This window comes from Manacus candei, unplaced genomic scaffold, assembly GCF_025592945.1.
Source record: "Manacus candei isolate 608988 ecotype Guabito, Panama unplaced genomic scaffold, ASM2559294v1 h1tg000014l, whole genome shotgun sequence".
In the NCBI taxonomy this organism is placed as follows: domain Eukaryota; kingdom Metazoa; phylum Chordata; class Aves; order Passeriformes; family Pipridae; genus Manacus; species Manacus candei.
The window spans coordinates 4,104,418-4,126,859 of record NW_026138062.1 but is presented as its reverse complement, the minus strand read 5'-3'; the positions used below and the strand labels follow the sequence as shown (position 1 = coordinate 4,126,859).

The 22,442-nt window shown below is 34.6% G+C and overlaps 1 protein-coding gene across 5 annotated transcripts in view; it reads right to left on the bottom strand.

Annotated features, from left to right (window-relative positions):
• Positions 1-22,442, bottom strand: part of UGGT2 (UDP-glucose glycoprotein glucosyltransferase 2) — an 87,890-nt gene that overhangs the window by 10,825 nt on the left and 54,623 nt on the right. For 4 of the 5 annotated variants that reach the window (XR_007903378.1, XR_007903377.1, XM_051780579.1 and 1 more), the window contains exons 24-34: positions 21,238-21,333; positions 19,426-19,528; positions 14,648-14,727; positions 13,099-13,288; positions 12,063-12,221; positions 10,849-10,934; positions 6,563-6,647; positions 4,799-4,881; positions 1,468-1,566; positions 682-766; positions 44-226 (exon numbers count right to left, since the gene is read on the bottom strand). Coding sequence is in view for 3 of the 5 variants with exons in the window: in XM_051780579.1 (XP_051636539.1) it covers positions 44-226; positions 682-766; positions 1,468-1,566; positions 4,799-4,881; positions 6,563-6,647; positions 10,849-10,934; positions 12,063-12,221; positions 13,099-13,288; positions 14,648-14,727; positions 19,426-19,528; positions 21,238-21,333 (1,249 nt within the window). In the remaining 2 variants the exon portion in view is untranslated. Of the gene's footprint in view, positions 1-43; positions 227-681; positions 783-1,467; positions 1,567-4,798; positions 4,882-6,562; positions 6,648-10,848; positions 10,935-12,062; positions 12,222-13,098; positions 13,289-14,647; positions 14,728-19,425; positions 19,529-21,237; positions 21,334-22,442 lie in introns of those variants that run through there. The other variant, XM_051780580.1, reaches the window with a different exon arrangement.

Genomic DNA, 22,442 nt, shown 5'->3' with positions numbered 1-22,442 from the left:
GAATTCCTCATACATTTATTTATATACTATTATTTTTTCTTACCTGGTCAGCATCGACAAATATTATTTTATCCACAGCCAAAGGGAAAAGAACATCCAAGAAAAGAATTTTGTAGCCCCAGATAATTCTCTGTTTTTCTGTCTGTTGATAAAGCCAGCGGGGCCACTTATACTGTACTAACTCATAGTTGAAACCATACTTTTTAGCCATGTGAGGAATAACATCCTAGAAGAAAAACAAAAAAAACTATTAGGTGCACATATATGGGACACAGAAGGACTCAAAAGGAAAAAGACTGAGTGGTGCAAAACAGTTGTAGTTGTATTGGTCTTACTGACTACACAGTTTATTACTCTGAAATGTTTCTTTAGTTTTAGCAGTATCCTCAGCTACACCAGTAGTAAAAACATTTTATGCAAGCTCTTGGAGACTAGCAGAAGAGAATAAATTATTATAATTTATCACTGAGCTTTGCATTCCACAAGAGAAGAATCTTATACAGAATACTTTTAAAACTATTAATATTTAAAACTTAGTATTTAAAACTATTTAATCCACTCAGAGATCATTTTCCACTGTGAAAATTTAATTTGAATTATACAGTTACTAAATTATAATTTTAAAAAAATTATTTAAAATTTTAAAGAAAAAAAATAATAAAAGAAAGACTTTTCTCCTACCTTAAATGTAGGGGAGAGGTAGTTTTTCAGAAACCAAAATTTAACTGGTGTTTTTGTATGACGTAGGACAGAAAGCATCATAATTCTGTGGAAATATAAGTCTATAATAAACAAACAAATACACACAGGTCATTACATTACAACTGCACTTAAAAAGTGTTAAAACTTTCTAAGTATAATTTTCTTTTACCCAACTTAAGCAGAATTTTCTATCTATTTCTAATTAAAAGCTTTAAAGAGCACATGTTCAACACTGTTTTGAGATGGACTTATTCTATTCACACTGGCTAAGCAACAGCAGAAGGAACAATTTCAAAAGTGGATCTATTAACAAGTTTTATTCTCAGAGAACGCCTGACAAAATTAGAATAATGATTAATACCTTATATTAACTTATGTAACCATATGTGCATATAGTAAACCCGTGGTTTGGGCTAAACACAAATAGATACAATTCTAGATACAAGATTATGAAGTCACTTCTGTTACATCTTTATACAGAGAGGTTGAACTTCATCTTTTATGTTTGTACTTCACACATGAAAGACAAGGAGAACATTTTTCTATCTTCAAAGAATAATGGTACTTTTGAACATTTTTATGTTGAATCACTTTGTTCTTAAGCAAAGAGTAATATAGTCCTCATTGTATACAACCTTTCTATGTATTGACAATTTATTATTTTTATTTTGTTTAAAAAAATCAGTTTCTTTAAGCTGCTTAGTGCTAGTATGAAAATTTAGTGTATTGAGAAGAAATTCTTGTTTCCCTTTTACCTTTCCTTACCTTAAAAAACGTTCATATAAATGGCCTGAAGCAACAGAGAAAATGTTAAGAATATCACTTTTCTTTTCCTTCTCTTCTGTTGGAATTTCTTCTGAAAATCTAAAAATTATTATGAATTATTATATAAAGTAAACATTCAGCAGAAAAAAACCATACTAAATTATCATTAAGCTCATAAAGAATCAAAAGTAAGAAAATACACAAAAGAAATACTTATCCTATAGTAACCAACTACACTCCCACTGCACATGCCTACGATACCAAAATCTTTTGGGAGCAACATCTCATACCCAGTCACTCAGGACAAGCAATGGCACGACTGCAGCCTCCAGTATTTTCAGTCAAACAGAACTCAAATTTGACAAGAACTCCACATTTTATCAAAGTAAAAATAATCAGAAATACACACAGCCATATCATCTTGAGAACTGGTAGTTTTTAAATTAAAACCCAGTTATTTTCCATTGCTCATCCACATGCATTCTACATCAAAACAACCAATCCATGTTCTTGGGGTGAAGAATGCCTGCAGCAGTCCTCATAGGTGGTTGAGCTGACTATATTCCCTAAAATACAGACTGAACATAATACAAAGATGGTCACACCAAATCAAATCACATATTTAACTCACTACCATCCCAACAGCAAATGGCAAGCCTGAGGAGTAGTAGCCTTTCCCAGAATACCCTCATACCATTCAGTGGTCTGTGATGATAGGATTTCCTGAGTGGTTTTCATAATACTCGCTGAATTCTTCCTTAAATTAATCCAATTACTCTCCCTATAAGCTAACCTATATATTTGAGGTATATTGTCCAGATGTTTTCTATTTCTGCTGCACAGCATTTTTTGCTCATTTTGAATACCAAAGTCTAACAGGATTGGTTTTTCACCATGTATGCCTTCCAGTACACACAGCCAGGATGTAATGGCTGCAGTCTTCCTCAAGCACTGCTTCATTGATCTCAGAACTGCAAAGGCTGTCTTAGCCAAATTTGTTACAGTATGGCTTGATATTGTTGGAAATTCACCTCAGTAGTCTTTTTTTTTTTTTGAGGTCAGTCATTCTTCACACACTTAGATTGCATGAGTCACTCCTATTAATTTTCTTCTGGTTACATCCCTTTTTAAAGTAAAAAAGAAGTATCCCTCATAGTCTTTTAAGAACAAATGAGACAAGTCTCAGATCTCCAACATATTCAAAAGAGTTCATATCACTCCACTAATATAATGCTGAAATCCTAAAGGCTGCAATGTAAGTCATATGAATGATCTTTTTGAGAAGGATTATTCACATTCTTTTCACTCAGCCATGGTAAGAGCACAGTTGTACCTGTTCAGGACTATAGCAAATGCAGAAGAAAGTCAGTGGAGCAGTGCTGACTGCGCTGTTATGGCATTTCTAAAGATGACAACCTCCCAACTAGCATCGAACTTTCACAGGCTAAACAGATTGCAGCTCACAGTCCCAAGCAGTCAGTCTGCCTTCTTCTTCACTTTTTATCTTGTTTCTTATTGTAGTGACAGCAGGACCAAAAGACTCTCAAGGTCTTTATAATGCAACCATCATGTGAAAAAAAATAAAATCAGGTTTTCATAAAAGGATCTTGAAAATATTGATTAAGAAAAGATCTACAAAAAGGCAGAGATCTTCCAAATTGAACAAGCTCTGGACTGACCTGTAAGGTCACATGGGAAAAGCAGTCAATTGGGAAAGGGCTGCTCAGTTATGAAAGGACTTGGGTGATGGTATGCATGTGTCCCATGTCAGAGCACACGTGATTTCCTCTAATGAGTAATGTGCTGGTGATATTCTTTTCATTCTGGGATAACAAAGAGGAAGGATATTTGACAAGTTCCTAGATAGCAAGAGGCTGACAGAAAGGGCAGGCCTCACATCGTGCCCTTGAGCCACAACTTTGAATCAATGGGAAGAAGAAATAAACTTATTGAGTGAGGGGCTTCAATTGCCCAGCTAAGCTCTGAGCCTGATGCACACTGATGAACCGACCAACTGTGGTAAAAGGCAAGACCTGAAAGACTGGGAGATCTCTGGCCTCGTAACCTTGTTAGAGGAAGTTAAGATCTTGATCACCGCACATACATCCTTTGATGCAGCCAATTAGAAGTGGGAAGTTTGAAAAATTCCTTTATCTAACATCCTTCTGAAAAGAGACACCTTTGTGCAGAAATGTTGGTCCACTTCCTTGACCTGTGACTTCATGAAAAAATTTTTGAGAGTTGTAGTATAGTAGTCTGGGAGGGTTTCTGAATCTAGTCAATATGGGTATAAATTGAAAGAGGGGAAATTTAGGTTAGATATTAGGAAGAAATTCTTTACTGTGAGGGTGATGAGATCCTGCAACAGGCTGCCCAGGGAGGTTGTGGATGCCCCAACCTGGCAGTGTTCAAAGCCACGTTGGATAAGTCCTTGAGCCACTTGATCTAGTGTAAGATGTCCTTGCACATGGTGGGGGGTTGGGACTAGATGATCTTTAGGGTTCCCTCCTACCCATACCATTCTATGATTCTGTGATACTGTACAAGGAAAATCATCTGTGGATAAATGGTGATAAACATAACATCAGCAACAGAGACTCAATATAATGTCCAGGTACTTGTGGTACAAGAGGTCTTTTCAAGAGAGATGATAAAGCTGAAACAGAACCCAGCCTTGGATCTACCAAGAGACGTGTGTTAGAGGATTAACTGGGGTCAACTTTTTACTAGATAAAGTAGAACTGCTATGCCTTCTCTTTATTTTCATTAACAGTCTGCACCTGAGAACCATTGCCAAAGCTACTGAAAATGCAAGAAAACCTTTTCTTAAAACAGCAAATTAGAAATACTACAATGTTATTAGCCTCAAATGTAAAGCTTGAGATGTTTATTGCAATTACTTATAGAACTCAGACTTTAAAGTAAAAGGTATTTTATTGACATATAAAACATTTCTTGAGATTTCATAAATAATGTTTAGCAGCAGACAAGCACCATCGGCCTGCTTTCTGATGTTTATTTTCAAGTATCTGAGTACCACATAACTGGCTGGGATTTTCACATTGAGATTGATTCCCTACCCCAAAAAAATAAAAAACCAGTGGGGGAAATGAACAGGAACTAGAAATGCAAAAGAAGGATTAAAAAAAGAAGTAAGGAGAGGTACATGACATTGTAGCTTTTCTTTCCTCTCCTTGTATTTATTATTATAAATCCCTTGAATAGCCTTTTTACATATTACATATCACTATCAAGTAGGAAACACTTACTTGCTGTGAGTAATAATAAACATGTGCTGGAACAGTTAAACTAGAAGTAAATTATGCATTACCTTGTAACTGATTCCAGATTTCCATATTTTCCTGTTCCATCTGTAAGGAGATCTTCATTCATTTTATCAGGCTTTTTCTGTACCTAGTCAGTAAAATAAATGTCTTTGTGTAATTTAGGAAGTTGGTTGATAGTAATTACTACTTCAACTGTGATATCTAACTATGCTGTACTAACTGGCTAGAGCTGGATCAACATCTGGACCAATTTCTACTTCAGTAAAATACTTACTGAACTGCATTGAACTACATACTTTTAAACTATGTACAGAACTTGCTGTATTAAATGGTGATTAATAAATCAAACAGCATGTTCAAGCCCTCTGTACTTCTTTATGCAAACACTAACTACAAGTGTGGGGAACTCTACCTCATTTTCTACACTCATGAGTTCGTGATCCAGCCATTAGCTGGCAGAAGTGTAGCAGGGTGTTGCACCACACAGTGGAACTTACCTGAAGGGAAATTGTCATTCTCATAAGCCCTTCACAAGGAGAAAGTGCCAAATTTGTCACTGAAACATAAGCTCTCCCACACAACTTCAGCAATTTCTGCTGTCTTATCCAGGTGCATAATAAAGCCTCCAAATCAATTTCATTTGCTGCTTTAATTTCCTTGATTAAAATAAACCTAATTGCTTTTGAAAACCAAATAGCTTCTAAAACCCTCAATGTCTGAACATACTCAATTCTAATCATATTAATTGCACATGATCATACTGTCAAGCCAATGCTTACAGATTTCTGTTCACACTACATCACGAGTCTTTTTAGCTAATGGTCCTGAAGCCCCATCCTGCACATCACTGAAGTGATTCTGCAGTTCAACTGAATGACAGACCTTACATATTCTAGCTATAAGCTTAATACATGCCACCTCTTGCATCAAATAATTTTCATATTTTAACCCAAATGGCACCCTTTTATCCTTTTTCTGTGGTTTAAAGGCAGGCTCATCATGTTCCAGAGTTTTACACATTTTCTCTGGGTTCTGGAAACTTTCAGTTACAGGACTGGGGAAGAGACACATGTCTGCGGTTTTAAAAATTCCTCTTGTACTTACATTTGCATTGTTCACTCTCCTTCTCGATGTCTAAAATTAGGATACAACATACCAAGGAAATCTACACAAAATATTATTTACAAAACAGAGGAAAACATACAAGGAAATCTACACAAAATATTATTTACAAAACAGAGGAAAACATACAATACTATGAGGTTCTTTCTCCTGAATATAACTCATGCTTAATTAGCTCTTTTTGATGCAGTTTTAAGAATGGAAGTAACGTAATTTCACTTACACAAATTTGGTAGCTTAGGGTAAAATTCAGTACACCTAATTTTAACTTCCACTTTGGTATCAGGACTTCATAAAAAATCCCTCTCTCATCACTGGAGAGAAATGAATGTCTCAAGAGGTGCTCATGTTGCTGGTTTAAATACATATATAAGCTGGGATTAGTAGACCTTTGGACTCTCTCTTATTCTGTTACGCATAGAGGGAATTTAGTTCATCTAGACTACACATTTGGACACCTTGAGCTAGATGAGATAAATCTTATCTATGTTTAACCGCTATTTAACAATCTCCCATGCAATTAGTATAACCTGATTGGATCAAATTAACTACATTAATTTGCACATCCTTCTCTTTAATTACACAAAATCTAAATTATATATTTCAGTATACACCTTTCAATTAAATATAGCCTAAGACATGTAAGCATAAGCCACATTTCATATAAGGAAATGCTGCATACATACTTGAACTTTGATAATTTTGCTTCTGAAGTTGTTTAATACCACAATAATGTCTGTCAGGTCAGCAACAGAATCTGTTCCTTCATGGCTGTGAGGAGAAAAAGAACCCATGCAAAGGTACTGTCTCATTAAAACATACATTGTTACTTGCATTTAATTAGAGTGTAAGGTTTAGAATTGTTGTTATTTATAGAAACAAAATTTCTTCAGTTTCACCTAACTGTATTTTAACTTCATAAACTTTCTGAGTTTTAAGCATCACTAGACATTGTCCACAGTGGTAGCCCTCGCTTTTTAATCTGGATTTTCACAGGGAAATTTATCAATCAATGAAAAAATGCAGCAACTTGGAGCTGAACATGCTATTATGTATTAAACGGGTATATACTACATTCAAACACTGAACTAAAATTTATTTTTCAAATATGGAAAATATCTTAGAAATTGCTGTGCAATGGCATTAAATGTACTTTTAAAATAAACCTGCTTTAAAAAGTATAGGGAAAGCTTCATCACAGTGCTAAGATAGTAAAGATTGGCTTTCAACTAGTTAGCTTTGGAAACTGTACCCCTAAAGACATGGCTGTGCAAGTACCTCATGAACATATGCCCCACTGAACATCAGCTTAAACCATTCAGGCATCTCAAAACTGTACTGCAGTCCACTGAATAACAAGTATAAAAATGTTGCTGTCACTCTGTGATACAGTAAAATAACATAATTCTCAATTTTCCGAGCTTTTATACCTCAATAGCCCATATATTTTTCCTTCAATCTTTTCTGTCTTTAATAGTACTATGTGGTTTCCTCTTGCTAAGGCTGTGTGTACAAAAAATGGGTTAAAGAAAGTAACCTGCTACCCTTTAGGCATAATTTTTCCCCCTAGAAAACAGAAGTATTTAGATCTTGATTCAATCTCTTTCATACCCCTTACCTAAACATGACAAGATTTTATACAGTTATATGAATTTTCTATTTAATACATTTTTGTGTGCCTATGATCACCTAGTTTCATAGAAATGGCCTATTCTTGCACAAAACAATGTTCAGGATTATCTTGACTTTTTTACTCTGATTTAGTTGTATGTTCACACTTTTAAAATATTGCATTTAGGCACACTCAGTCAACAATGATCTTCTTATCACAGGGACCTAAAGCAGTCAACAGGCACAGTTCTGCATTTTAAATAAACTGTGCCATTAAAAAGTTTTAAAATAGTACAACTAGATCCAAACACAAACTGCTGACAGCAGCAGCCAGCCCAGTGTTCCCATTTTTGCCCTCAGTTTTTACACAACCAAAATCTTCTCTCTTATTCACTCAGTTACCTCAAAATCTCTATGCTATGAATTCTGTTGGTAGCTCTGCAGCTCTGATGAGAGAGATGTTTTTCCAAAATGTTTACAACATTCTCAAAGTGTTTGGTTTGGATGTAAATTGAACAACACTGTTTTGTCTCCCTAAATCTCTTTTGTGGATCCCTCACTGTGGGCTCCATCTTTACTGAGTGCCAACTGTTTCACTCTGCACAGCCCTCAGTTTGATGAATTTCTGTCAGTATGAACAACCTTTTTAAATGCAAGCAAAATGTCTCGTACACTGGTAGCACTATAACATATGTAACAAAAACTACTTCAATGTTATATAATTGCTGTACAAAGCTAAACTTCTCTAGCAGACTACTTATGTCACTTTAAAATGTTTCAAAACACTTAGGTGCTTTTAATATAAATACAAATAAGTATCAATATAATATAAATTATAATTTTCCATATGGGGAACAAAAGCATTCAAGTTCAACAAATGGAGACCCTTAAAGAAACAAACAGAAAAACTCCTTGGCCAAATTATAAAAGATATAACTTTCAGCTATGCAGTCTGCATCAAAGTCTAATAAATTATATCTACCTGCCATTTTAAAAAATGAAGTCTTCAGCAGGATTGTATATATATATCTTTAGATATAAACTACTTTCTGCAGCCTTCTCTTGTAATACTTGCTTGTTTTTCCACCAACTTCACAGAATCAAAGTTTCAATAATAAGCAGTGCTCAGACTATTGCTGGGTACAATAATTTTCATTTTCCTAATATTCATAGTAATTTATTAATAACATTGTGACTGCTTCAAAATAATGATCCTTGTTAGAAGCAGTGTTCAAGAAAATAGAGGTAGCTTTTTCAAGCGTTGTGTATTTACAGAAAGTAAAAATAAATTACTTGCATGTCTATTAGATGCAACTACAGGAGAAGCAAATAAGCATTGAGATGTAGAAAGTGCTGTAACTTCAAATTCCTGTATTTCTCCTAAAGCTGCTATTATAATGTACAGGCCTGTGCCTCAAAGAAAACAGATCATCTCACGTTTCAACAGGAGAGGACATTACTAATATATAAGGATGGAAAATATACTGCAATACCTCTTGGCAAAATTCCATCCTATCAAATAGTTGCCTGAGTTCTGATAGCAATTTCATACTAATAATACTGATACCTGTAAAAGAAATACCAAAGATCCTGGTACGGCCTCCCAAACATACTTTTGCAGTTGTACCCTAAGCATGTAATTATTACATGGCATGTAATAATTAAATGAAATAAATGCTACTGTTTAGATTCTTAATCAAGTATTAGTTTTCCTGACTTAGCTGAGCTCAATTAAGCCCATTTGTATTTCTTCTTAGGGAAAATCAGTAATCTTACAAAACAGTAGATGATTTAAGTTTCCTTTGATGCAGCCTAAAATGTAGAATGGTTTTGTTTCATTTTGTTTAATTTTCTAATTCAACTACACCTCACTACATTATTCTTTTAACCATGTCATCTTACATAAATCACTTTTTATATCTTAAGAATTGAATGCTAAATTAGACAAATCATATAGCCACAGTGGGTGGAGATTAAGTGATCTTCTTAGGGTAAAGACTATGCTTTTCTGCTTTTTCAACAGATTGCGAGTGGTTTCTGGGGAAAAAAAAATTGAAAACTGTAAACAAATAGAATGAACCTAACATTCCATTAAGATTTCTCCCTGTAACACTGAAATTGATGTATTAACTAAATATTCATAACCATTAAGAGGTTAATCAAGTTTTTTAATTTTTTTAATAGTAGCTGATGAATAACAACATAGGGAAATATGTATTCCTGAGCTCCAATAAGAAATATTTCATAGGACGCAGGTTTGTTTCAGGTCACAGAATTACACTGAAGGAGAAGAGAGATAAGGGGGAAAAAAAAAAAAGGAACGAAGAACTGAAGTTGAGATAAAATAAAACAATACTGCTCCTCTAGAAGGGATTTGATCTAAAACTTCAAGAGGAAGCCCTCATATGCTACAGATCCGCGCTGTTACATAAAACATGAGAAAAAGATGATTCTTTCAAGGAATAGTTGGAATGACGGCTAGCATATCTTCCTTTATATGAAAATCAACCATGGAAATTACAGATTTAGAAGCCATAGAGATGCCAACTATATGTCATTTACAGGAGTACAACTTTCTTTCCATATACAGAGGTTTCTCCCAAGAGAGGGAAATGTGGTGCACTCAACATGCAGCCAGGGTCTCGAATTGAAGGGTGCTTCTACATTTTAAGGTGAAGGTGTAAACCAAAATGATTCTTAGATGACTTAGACAACTAAGAAACACTCAGAATTAATTGAAGAAAAAAAGTCTAGAAATGAATATAATAATCCTATATAAAAAAAAGATGCCTCCTATCAATAAGTCTACATTCAAAGGCACCCTCAGGACTGAAAAAAAATGATGAGAGGGAAATTTGTGTTGCTTCCTCCAGCTGATAAAGACACTGCTGGAGTGCTAGCAACGCTCCACTTGACATATTCTTGGAATTACATATTCAATATGTTGGGAATGTCAAAATATTAATCAACAAAACTATGAGTGACATTTCTACAGAATTTGGTGTGAACAGTTGTATGATAATGTTAACCATGCATGGAACTAACAGAGCAAGTGTCTGGTAGCTGTGTAACTATAGTAAGAGACCTTGCTCGCATCAAGCCCAGCTGAGCAGTTTAGGCTTATTATGCATTAATATATTCAAATGCCTTCAAGAAAAACCACATGAAGCCATCAAATAACAACTTACACTATCAGGAAATAAGGTATCTCTTACAAACTTCAAATCACCATTTGCATCTTGTTCTTTTTTGTAATGCTATTTTTGCTCATTTTCCTTCAGTATTGTCAGATCTTTTCCAAATACGTTGCACTTTCAGATTCATTTATAAGTGTGTTTCCAAATGATGGATTAATACTTACGAAAAAACCTGATAAATCTCTTCAGATCTTCCTTTACGCAACCTCAGTGTCCAAGCGCCTGGATTTGCTTTCAGCTGAAAATATCCCTATGAAAAAAAGACAGGCACTTCTTCCGTCTGCATTTCAGACTCAACCATCTACATACACAGAAATCAATTATCCAACATTTATACTAGCCCTAAAAGAAATGTGTCAGTGATGCAACCAACTATCACCTTTCCTGCATGTCCATAATAATGTTTTTCAGTGCTCCATTCATTTCTAACTGAATTTGACTTGTATACAAAAAAAATCCATCAAGGACAGCAAGTAAGTGAGCAGTAAAGAAATAAATTACTGAACGGACCCTAAATTGAAAACCTTCTTTGAAACTTAAAATTTTTGTCCTGAACAACTTTCTGTGTCAACACAGCTCCTTTCCATTTTAGGAACACTGCAAATAGCTATCACTGTGTGAAAGTCAGGTGGAACAAGCTTTGAAATATGAGGAATCATTAAAAGTTTCATCATGCCAAATATCATCTACTGTTGAAACTGTATTCAGTATTTGTGTAAAAATCAAAGATTTATAGTTTATTAATAATTTTATTCCTTGTGATATAGTATGTACAAAGAACAGAGAACAGTAGATAGGTAAGAGGTCTTATTAATCAAAATCCTTCCCTATCAAATTACCTTAGCCAATAGGAAACAAATCTTTCATTTCAGAAATCACAGGGTCTTCTGCTCTACAGACTGCCAAACCAAAAAATAATTACTTTGCACGATGAGAGGAATTCTGAAGTGTGGATATGTCCCATACAGGCTGTAAGCTTACCTGAAGGGTCTAAAATAGGAGCCTTCTTTTGCCTGGATCATTGTATAACAAAACCGGTTATTTTAACCAGAATGTGAATCATACCTTACATTTGTCAGTGGAATCTCCATCTCAATATAACTACCTCCTACCATCTACTAAAGGTAATTAGGCTCCCAGTTTAGGCACTTCAGGTTAGAGCCTAAAATTAGGCCATCGCCAAACCTATACTAGGATCAGAGGAGGAGCAGGAGGAAAGTTCAGCAAATTAAAGATGGTCTCAACTCCAGGATGTGCCTGTTGCTTTTAGCATTATTAAGCTTGCAACACAGAGAAATGGATTTAAAGAACAAGATGCTCATAAAGAATTCTCACAGAGTGTGCAACTGTAATGACTATTCGTGTACTTAACACTTACAAGGTTGGCCATCACAATAGTATCAACCACGACAGGATTATTCTTTGTGCCCAAAGTGAACTGTAACCCTCGAGGAGGTTGTCCAGTTGTCACATCAAAGCAATGCCCTTCAAGCAATATATACTCCAGTTCATATTCTGCTATAACTGCCCCTTTTACCTATGGAAGGAACATTTCATCATTACATTACGTCATTTAACCGTGTGGGAAAAAGCAACATATTACAGAGGCAAATATGTTGTATGGGATTTGCCCCAACTTAATTCAAGAGTCAAAAAACCCCAGAAAGGTCCTTCCAGAAGGAACTTCACTCAATTATAAAACAGGTATCCAAGATTAAGAGGAAGGATCACTGCCTGGAGGTACCTTCTCTCCACTGACTGCTGAGGAAGTTGAGGCATCTCCGCTTTGGTAAGGTAAATCCCCACTTTTATTTTCACAATACACCTTCCAAATACACAGCTCTGGTCAATCAAACACCCTCAATATTTTGCATAAGCTTACGGACCAAAACAAATCTAGTGACTTTAAAGATGAGGGATTAAAATATAATTAAAAAATAATTAAAAGAACTGTGAACTAAATGAGGGTGAAATACATTTTAACCTACATTAAAGAACAGTCATATATTCAGGTTTATTTGAAGATTTACCTAGGTTAATCCTATTACTACCAAAAATATATATAAAAATAAAAAAGAACTAGGAAGCTTCCATAAAGAATCCTTTAATTGCTTTACTTATTTTTGTAAACATAAAGCTTAACATAGCAGGTAAATTGACTTGTACTCTGCATTCTGATTTTTTTCTGTTTCATTGCTTTCTTTTAAGGCTTGTCCTTTCCTTTTTTTAAGTAAGAGAAAACGAAAAAAAGACCATAACAATAGAAATGGTAAAATACTGACTAAATAATCAACTACCAAAGAAAATATTTCTGGAGAACAGACACAAAAAAAAAAATCTCACAGTATTTCCATTTCCCTCTTGAAGTAGAAGGTCCAACACAAGTTTTATAGTGTTTAAAAACTATTACTTACCTCCTGTAAATGAATGTTATCGAGATCACAGGAACTGTTTACTGCTTCAACCAGCCAGCTTTCTGGAGTGATCATGTTTAGAGTCAAAAGAGGCGATTCTGGCAATTCTAGGAATTTTGCCACAGGCTCAGAAGGAAGGTGTTTGTTAATCCCATAATTTAATTCTGGTTCCAGAACAAACCGATAGAAGCTGTTGAAAAAGAAGTGTTAGAAAAAATATTTGTACTAAAGCAAAAAGTTCCAAACATGAAGTTCTTCTAAAATACTTTAAAATATAGGGAATGTTTACCAAATTAATGAAGTTTAGAAGCACAGTAGTTCCCTATGCTTTTGGAATACCATCAGACAATACCAACAGGAACTCAAACGGGCTGGTAGATGAACACATCTATTTGCTTTTGATAATTTTTTGCTGTGGAAGTGCCTATTTTCCACTAACATTCTAAGGGCTGTGAAGGTGAATAGCCAAGAGGTGCATCTGAACATCTTGACCGTGAACAGCCTCCTATTCTCAGATTCTGTATCACTGAACTAAGCAGAGGGACCAATCTCTATTAAAACAAAAGAGTCTTTTAGAACTGCTCCTGACACTAGCAGAAGCAAAGACAGAACAGAGGAAAGGCAGTGGTCTCTCTATTCCTCTCCAGCTCTTTACCCCATTTATTCCACAGCTGAAAGTTCTCCCAAGCACAAGAAAAGAGCCAGGCATTAACATCTGCAAAGTGCCCAGCTTTAAAAGCAATCATGACAATGTTCACACAAGATACTCAGAAGACTGATGATTCAGACACTCTTGCAGTCTAAGAGATGTAATTCCTCTCAAACCAAAGAGAAACTAAGGACTTTCATTTTGTGGGCAAGTGATTCATTCTCCAGCTCACTGGCTAAAGGGCAGGCACTACCACCTACCTTTCTCATAGGGAATTAGTAATAAAGATATTGAAATCAGAGGTAAAATATCTGCCAAAGAGATGGCTGTGCTTAAACATTTCTCCTAGAGGGAAAGGAATCCTCTCTGAGGAATTCATTTCAGCGTAAATGTCTATCACTAAATTAGCGAACCTTGTTTTCTACAGAGAATTGAAAGAAATTTCAATTTATGGCAGTACTTTCAGGGTCTAATCTTCTTTCTGAAATATAGTGAGATCTCAAATGCAGACTGTACATTTATTCAGATGAATTTCATTATTAAGAGTACTGAATCTGTAAAATTCATTGCACAGACAGTGGGCTGTAAGAAGGGATCAAGTTCGGCAGACCATCTTCCTCTGCGAGTTTTCATAGGCATAAAAGACTCTCCACTGATTTCTCTGAGGTCTGTTTATAAGAGGTGCATTTGATGGACTGGATCACTTCCCTGTGATCCCATGCTTGACACCTTAGAACAAAAATTTTTCCTCTAGACAAATGCAAACTGCTAAGGTAACATTCAATGAAAAAAGAATCCAGAAACACAGGGCAATGTTATTTTTTTTAAGGGAACATACACTGTTAAGGCTGTTTTCCCAAACTGAGCAAGATCATAGAAGAAAAGCTAGAAACTACTTACCTCTTCAGTGGCAGTTCTGACAGCTTAGATTTGCAATTCAAAAATAACCTGAGCTTCATATTGATAACGTCCTTGAGTACCTACAGAAAAAAAATCTCTTTAAGAAATGGTTCTTGGTAATCACCAAACCTTGAAAATAAGCCAAAGTCATCCTTGTGACGTCCTATAATTTCTCAAGTTTCAGTAGAAATCTCAGATTGCTTAATGTTCTAAATATATCTGTCTATTAAAGGATGTTGTCAGATATTCCAAATAAAGATATGACCTTTTCTAAAACTGCATGATTTAGCACATGCTATTCTTGATAGTCAAAATGTTAATGTTTTCTCCTAGTGATGCTGTTTTACGAAGAGCAGCTGCTCCCATTTTCCAATACTTGAGTAAATTATATTATCACCTTTCTTACATTGTGTTTTCTAGAAGATTTTAAAACACTTGAAGTTCTCTAAGTACAAACACATACCTTTTACTCAATAACTTGTCTTAAAATGGTTACTTTCATTCTTATTAAAATAGTTGTATACAGAAAATTGCTGAATACAGAGAATTATTTTAATATTTAGTTACTTAATAATTTTACAAGTCAACAATACATTAACAATGTATTAAATCATTCAATCAACTTCAAAAAATTTCAGTAAGTTAATACATTTCTACTTTTTTTTTCTCAGTTTCTTCATCTGTTTATTTCTAAAATACTAATGTTATGGATGATTTTACATAAGAACCATAAAATTAGGACAATAGCTTTTTCTTAATTTAATGAGCAATCTGTTTTTTTTAAAGCTAACAATGTTATTAATTTATTTAAAGCACCCAAAAAAACCTTTATCAAGTTATCTTCATTTCTGTGCTTTCTGATACAAAGTGCTTATCTGAAAGTATAAAGCATCTGTGTCTACATTTATGGATATTATTAGAATAGTCAATAAGATATAAAAGCTAAGTTAGAATATTGATACCACTGGGGCTAAAATCGAAAATTATAAGGGCAAATAAATTGGGAACAAAGCAAGACAACGGTCATTGTTAAGTTTCTCTTTTATTATAACTGTATTTTTTCTTTCCTCAGTTCAACCCATGGCTTAGACACATTCTTTACTACAGTGCTGTAACTTTACATGGCCCTAGGGACCTGTTCTATTCCTAGTTCCTCATTCCTTTGTGTCACCTGAATACCATCACTGGAAAACTACTGAACAAAAAATAAAGGCTATGGAACAAGTGAAGAACCAAGAAACGGGAACCCAACAGCACTGGAAGCATAAGAAGGGAAAGTATTACGTGATGGAAGTTTAAGACCATTAAAATAGAGGTCCAAGTGACTCAAATATCTATCATTCAGAATAAAAATCATGATATAAATGTATTGGACTTCACCTCTAAACAACACAAACCCCTCATCCCATTATAGCAGGAATGATACACTTCAGCAATCTGCATTGATAGGATGTTGTGTGTAAAATGAAATGATCGTGCAAAAGGCTGAGGTATCATCCTAATTCATCAGCTGACCATGACATTTAGTACAGTAGCAAAAAGAATAACGCCATTCTTAATTAACATTTCAAAGGAATTTAAATAGGAAATGACAAATAAGACAATAATGCATTATTTCTGTGTTTTTCAACAATTCAACTTCTGGAATACTGAATTTGGTTCTGTTATTTAGGTCTTATAAGGACACCAAAAGCCAGGACATAAAGCAACACATGAAAATGGTTATAAGACTGGAAAGCCTCTTTTATAGGATACATGAAGAGTTCAGTCTGTTTACTTTAAATCAGAAAATTCGAATTTAATGTAAATTTAATTCACAGAGCATTTCATACTGTAAAAAGTGGCTGAATTATTTCAGTTTACTAGGTCTGAAAATTATTTAAGAGCAAGTTCTATTGTGCATATGTAGTCACTCTGCAAAACACTTAAGTTACCACAACTCATCTGAAGAGCATTAACTCACTAAACCATGATTATTCAACCAATCACGTGGAATTGTTTGTGAATGTTACCATAATACAATGCATCTAAACTGAAAACAAACTCTTATAATAGAATCTTCAACAGAACTGGCAAAATAATGAGAAGATGAATGCTTACAGCATGGATCTAAATAAAAATCCATAATGCCAAGTCCAAGTCAGGTTACTTACCCACTGGAAAAGCTCAGTAGGAGCTCCAATTTGCACTCAACTACTTGATAATATTTAAATTAGGAATTGATTAAGAAATTATTTCTACTTCAGATACTAATTGATAAAAAGAAGTCCTATGACCCGTGTTATATAGGAAATCAGACTATATTATCAAAAGGGCTCCTTCCAGGACTCCTTTTACTTAAGGGATGGAATAAGAGTTTCTCTCTGAGGACAGAATGAATCTAGGAAAAAAGGCAAAAGATAACTGACAGGAAAAAAAGAAAAGGTTTGATTTTTCTTTCCACATTTTTAAATTACTGGACACCTACTGGAACAAGAAAAAGAAAGGTAGACAATCCTAAGAGTACGTATAATAATTTTTCAGCTGTTTTTGGTGAACCATGAGTTAAAAACAACACAACTCTTCGATTTTGTCCTCCATTTTAGCAGAAGGAATTTCAATTTTTTTCCACATCACCTTAGAGATCACCTTCCTAACTTCAGAACTAATTAGCCATTCCATATATTCTGCTAGGAACTTATGTGGTCCGATCATGGTTAAGTTATGGCAGGTATTTAAATATTTACTATAGACAGTGCCTGTGCCTTATCTGGAAATACTTGATGCCCAAGGCTGTAACGAAACTTCTGAAAAAGGGAAAACACACATTATATGGAGAGTGCTATCTGCCTCACTCTGGAAAGGATATAGAGCAGTTCTTATGGTACAATCCAGTATATATTTTAAAACCAGACAGAAGCCTTTATTCAGCTCTCATTCATGATCTGACTCATACCATACCTCCATCCTTAAATTGCCAGATTCTCAGACTAAGCAGTAAATTTTAGATTACATTTTACCTATACATATTTACACCCTTCTCAATTTCAATTCCACTTAATCTGAGTAACTTTTTGTTGATATTTAAAAAAAAAAAAAAAAAAAAACAAAAGATTTCTCTGTAGAAAGTGACACAGAAAGTAATATAATAGCCTGGTTTCACCACGGTAAAAAAAAAATAAAATCATGAAATGGACATATTCAATGCAGACTGGGCAAGAATCATGTGTTTGCCATGGTAGCTACTACACAAATTTTGCACCATGAATGGTTACCAAAACAATAGACTGGGCACGAATCCAATTATGTTACTCAAAAGAAGAACCTTTAAATACAAATACATTCAGGTGCTTAAAGTTTACAGTATTTAAGTCACCCATATATACAGTAAGAAAGGCATCCATTTAAGAACTTTGAATCTGGGGCTTGCTGTATTTGTATGCCTGTTTTGTCTCAACACCAGGACGTGGTGGCTTTCCAGATAATTATATATATTTTTAATATATAATTTCCAGGTTATTTTTAGTTTTTTAAAAATATTACCAAAAAGTGTCATCTACATTAAAACAGTTCTGATTTGTTTACTTTCAACAGCATTTTATTATTCTCTCCTAAAGGCTGGCTTCTTGAATAAAACTAGAGCTCCTGTGAATCCAGTAGGATCTGGGATAGCTGAACAGCTTGGTTCACCATGGGAGTCATTTGCCCAGGCATGCATGAGGGCACCTGTTGTGCCAGGAGGAATGAAGGCTTCTGGTCTGAACTGCAAGGTTCTTAACATGATTTATACTCCTAATATGAACTTCTGGCTAAATGGAGAGTTTCCAGTCAATTTCAACATGGAAATATTTTCATTTGGTAATACAAGCTTTCATTTTAACTGAGAATAGTGAAATGAAAGATCTCATTCTAGAGAAAAGCTAGTATTTCAGTGTCCTGAAATATCAGAATTTTCACGAATCTTTTAAAACATTTTACTTTGCTTCACTATTATATATGAAGAGAGAGTGGATGCTTCAACCTTTGACAAAAAAGGGTATGAAAATGTGAGGGGAAAAAGCAATATAAGAATTTACAAAACTTGCATAATTACTGAAGAAAAAAGAAGATAAGTTACAGGCTTCAGAACTGTAGCAGACCATAAAGTGAAGAAAAAATTTGCATTTTTATGGGAAACTATAAAGGAACCTGAGGCAGTGATATTCTGCAGTAAGTGAAAAAAGAAAATCATTTTAGCAGCTATGTTTTTAGGCCCATTTCTCTTTCAAAGATCAATAGCTACACACAATGGAAGACCATCTAGAAATACTCAGTAGCATTAATCAACTGAGAAATACCCCTCCAAGAGCTGAAAGGTTTATAGTCCAATCTTCTTATGATGATATAACAGGTCAGATTTAGACCACCTCAACTGAGTACCTTGGAAAACTAAGGTGATCTGGTTTAATAGAATGAAGCATATGTCTCTTAAAAATTTGAGAAGGAAGATTCTATTCCTCTGTATTATGTAGACAATCTCCTCCTTTCCTTCTATTCACTATAAAGAGCACTTATGGACTCACTTTTAAGAGGACTGGTGCATGGGGCATATGAACTTCACTTGCAAATAAAGTACTCACAATGATGAATTAGGTCACCCCCAACTTTTTTATATGAATTAAAATAACTAAACACATATTTAAAAGAAAAAAACCTAAATTTTGTTTAGCCTTTTATTATACTGTACATGAAAATTAGAACAAGTTTAGTAAAAATTAAGCTACAAATACGTAAATTAAAAAAAATTACCACCATCTTACAATCAATAAATGAGACATCTTCTGTGCTTCTCTTGTCAATGGATCCACAATAGCAATAACATCATAGAATGGTTCATTTTGTTGAGGGTCGACTTTTACTACACTGTTAAAAAAGTATTAAAAATATTCATTAAAAATGAAAACTCTGAACTGAATTTGTGGAAATGACAAGCATTTTTAGGCATAAATTTGTAATATCAGAAGCACTTCAGATTTTACCATTCAAGAAGACACTTCCCTCATTTCAAGCAATAATCATGATTGCTCTCTGTGATATCACTAGGGAAGCTAAATGAGAACAGACATTAAAAATTTAGCATTGATCTGCATAGTTCTATACTGGTTATTGATTAGATACATTCCTCACAACAAAATTAATAGAATAAACCATAGTAAAACTTGGAAAAATATGGCCTTTTTGATACTCATCTACAGTTTCCTTCACTAACATCTAGAACCATCAGATGAGACAAGTGCTGGCAGTGCTACAATTTAGGAAAAAGAAAAAGAACCAAGCAGTGGGAAAAATGGCAACTGAGAAGTGTGAAACTTGACAAGATGGATTAGCTTTATGTGTTCCAGAAAATAATTTAGTTTGATAAACTTGATTAGACTAAGTCAGGGAGACGCTATTTAAAGTACTCTAGATCGACAGGAAGGAAATGTTAGTAAACCTCACTTTAAAAAAGACAAAAACCAATGTGCTGTAAATACACAAAAGGGACTGTCTGAATTTGTTTTCCACAAAAGGTATGGTAGCAGCACAGTACTGACTGTTACTAGTCAGTAACTAACTTTGACAAAGGTGTTAGCCTCTTAAAACAGGCTACTACTGATTTTACTCCTGTTTTCAACAACAGGGGCAGCCCACCAAGCATAGCACACTGGAGCACATTTACCAGTAAAACAAGTAGGGATTCCAAAATAACATTTCAAAAATCTGTAGCTTGATCATAGTTCTCGTGTTACCATATGTCCTTTTAAAAAATGTACCTGTCTCTCCAATAAGCTTGCCCTAGCTAAGCTTAATTTAAAACCAGTATCCCCTTACAGAGAGGACAGGATTCACAGATGCTCATCTTGGTACTTCAGGTCTCATTCATCAACAATAACAACAAAAGGTGACAGGGCATATTCACTTTCTAAATGCAGTATTCCAAACACAAGGAGTCAACACACAAGTAAGGATACTAAAGACACATGAGCTTCCCAGGTCTAAATCTGCTGGCTGATGACAGGGGGTTCGCTTTTCCTTAAGGAATTAGCTGCCAGTGAGCCCTATTAATTTGCATTTTAATGTAATCTAGTTGTATTAGCTGTGGTCAAGAATGACACTGCTAAGCCATAAACTGTTATCCAGGTATAAGAACATGTATATCAGTCTTGGCAACAGTAATCAAGATCCACAGACATAAAAAGCTGTGCTAGTTTTCCACATTAACAAAAATTAGTGGAGACTTCTTTTAGTTCTAATCAGTGGAACTCCTTCTAACATCTTAGTAAGTGTATTGACTCCAAGTTTTCTAACTCTGAATCAACCACTCCTATTCACATCAATTGTAATCACTCCTTTTTCAGCAAAGTATAAGGTTGGAAAATCATTAGGTATTACTAATTAATTTATTAAGAAAAAAGTAAAAACACATTATGCTATGGCAGATGAACAGGTTGTTCATACAAACACAGAATCAACAACTTCTTTCCAAACTGGAATGCTTACTCAAGTTTCCAGAGACCTCATGTAGTCATCAGTACATTCTAATTTCTATATGAAAGTACTGTAAATGCATTATCACGACAGACAGAACTTACCTGTGCTGCTCTTTAAGTAATTCAGCATCCTGTCTCGTCTCTGTTTTAGGCAAAGATGACAGCAGGGCATCTATTTTCATAATCAAATCACTGCCACTATATTAAATAAAGCACATATAGTTCTTTTTCATTAGAAAAGGAATAAAACATTTATATTCTAATGTCTGTCTGTCTGTCTGTCTGCATAATATTTAAGAAGCCCATATCCCAAACCTGGACTCTTTAAAGGAATTATCACCTCAGTATTTGTAGCTCTGAGGACTAAAACCTTTAGCATGACAATGCCCAAGAACCACTACAGCCTTAGAGCTTGTGAACTGCACACTTAATTTTAACTGATGCAAAATTTGCATAATTATAATTCAGCCACACAGTTTCGATGCTACAATCTGCTGACATTTATAACTCTTTATTCCTTCTTTTTCTTATTTTTTTTTCAGTGTCACTAAGTCACAATATTTGTCTGAATGTTTTGCTTCTCACTACTTGTCTCCTGGATATCTAACTCTTGCTGATTTTTTTTTTCTGGTAGTGATTCTTTCAGTTGTGCCAGTCCTTCCAGATAACAGAAATGATACTCAGACTTAAAAGCCAACAGATATTGTAAAAATAATATAATTTTTCTCTCTTCTTTGTACATCATCTGGATCCTTAGACTAAAAGATGTCTAGAACTCATCTCTACATGTGTGAATGTTGTCTGCACACATGAGATGAGGTGAGTTGGAGAGGATGTGATTTTTTGGACACACAGGGATCTCTTATGCCTTAACCTCATCACATATATGTGCGATGACAAGAGAGTGCACTTCTTTTGAGTAACACAGGATGCCTTTTATTCTCCTCTGTGCTGTAACAATGAGGCAACAAAAAGGCTGTCACCAGCAGGATGACACAGGCAGTTGAAAACCAAAATACACAGTTTATATATATAGTGGAAAACTATGTTAAATAGCATAATCAGCCAAGCATAAAGGTGATACAGAATTTAGCAGGTGTGTAATTTCTTCTGGAAAACGGGGTAAAGGCTGGAGTAGATAAGTATATTAAGTCTGTCAGGGAAATGCTAACCAGGCAATGAAGGACAGACAAACCTGTCTGCACAGAAGTATTCAAATGCTAAGTAAGAGGATAGCAAATATACAGCATTCAAACAACAAACACTTTAAGTGCATGTAGAGTGTATATATATAGCATGGAGAGTAC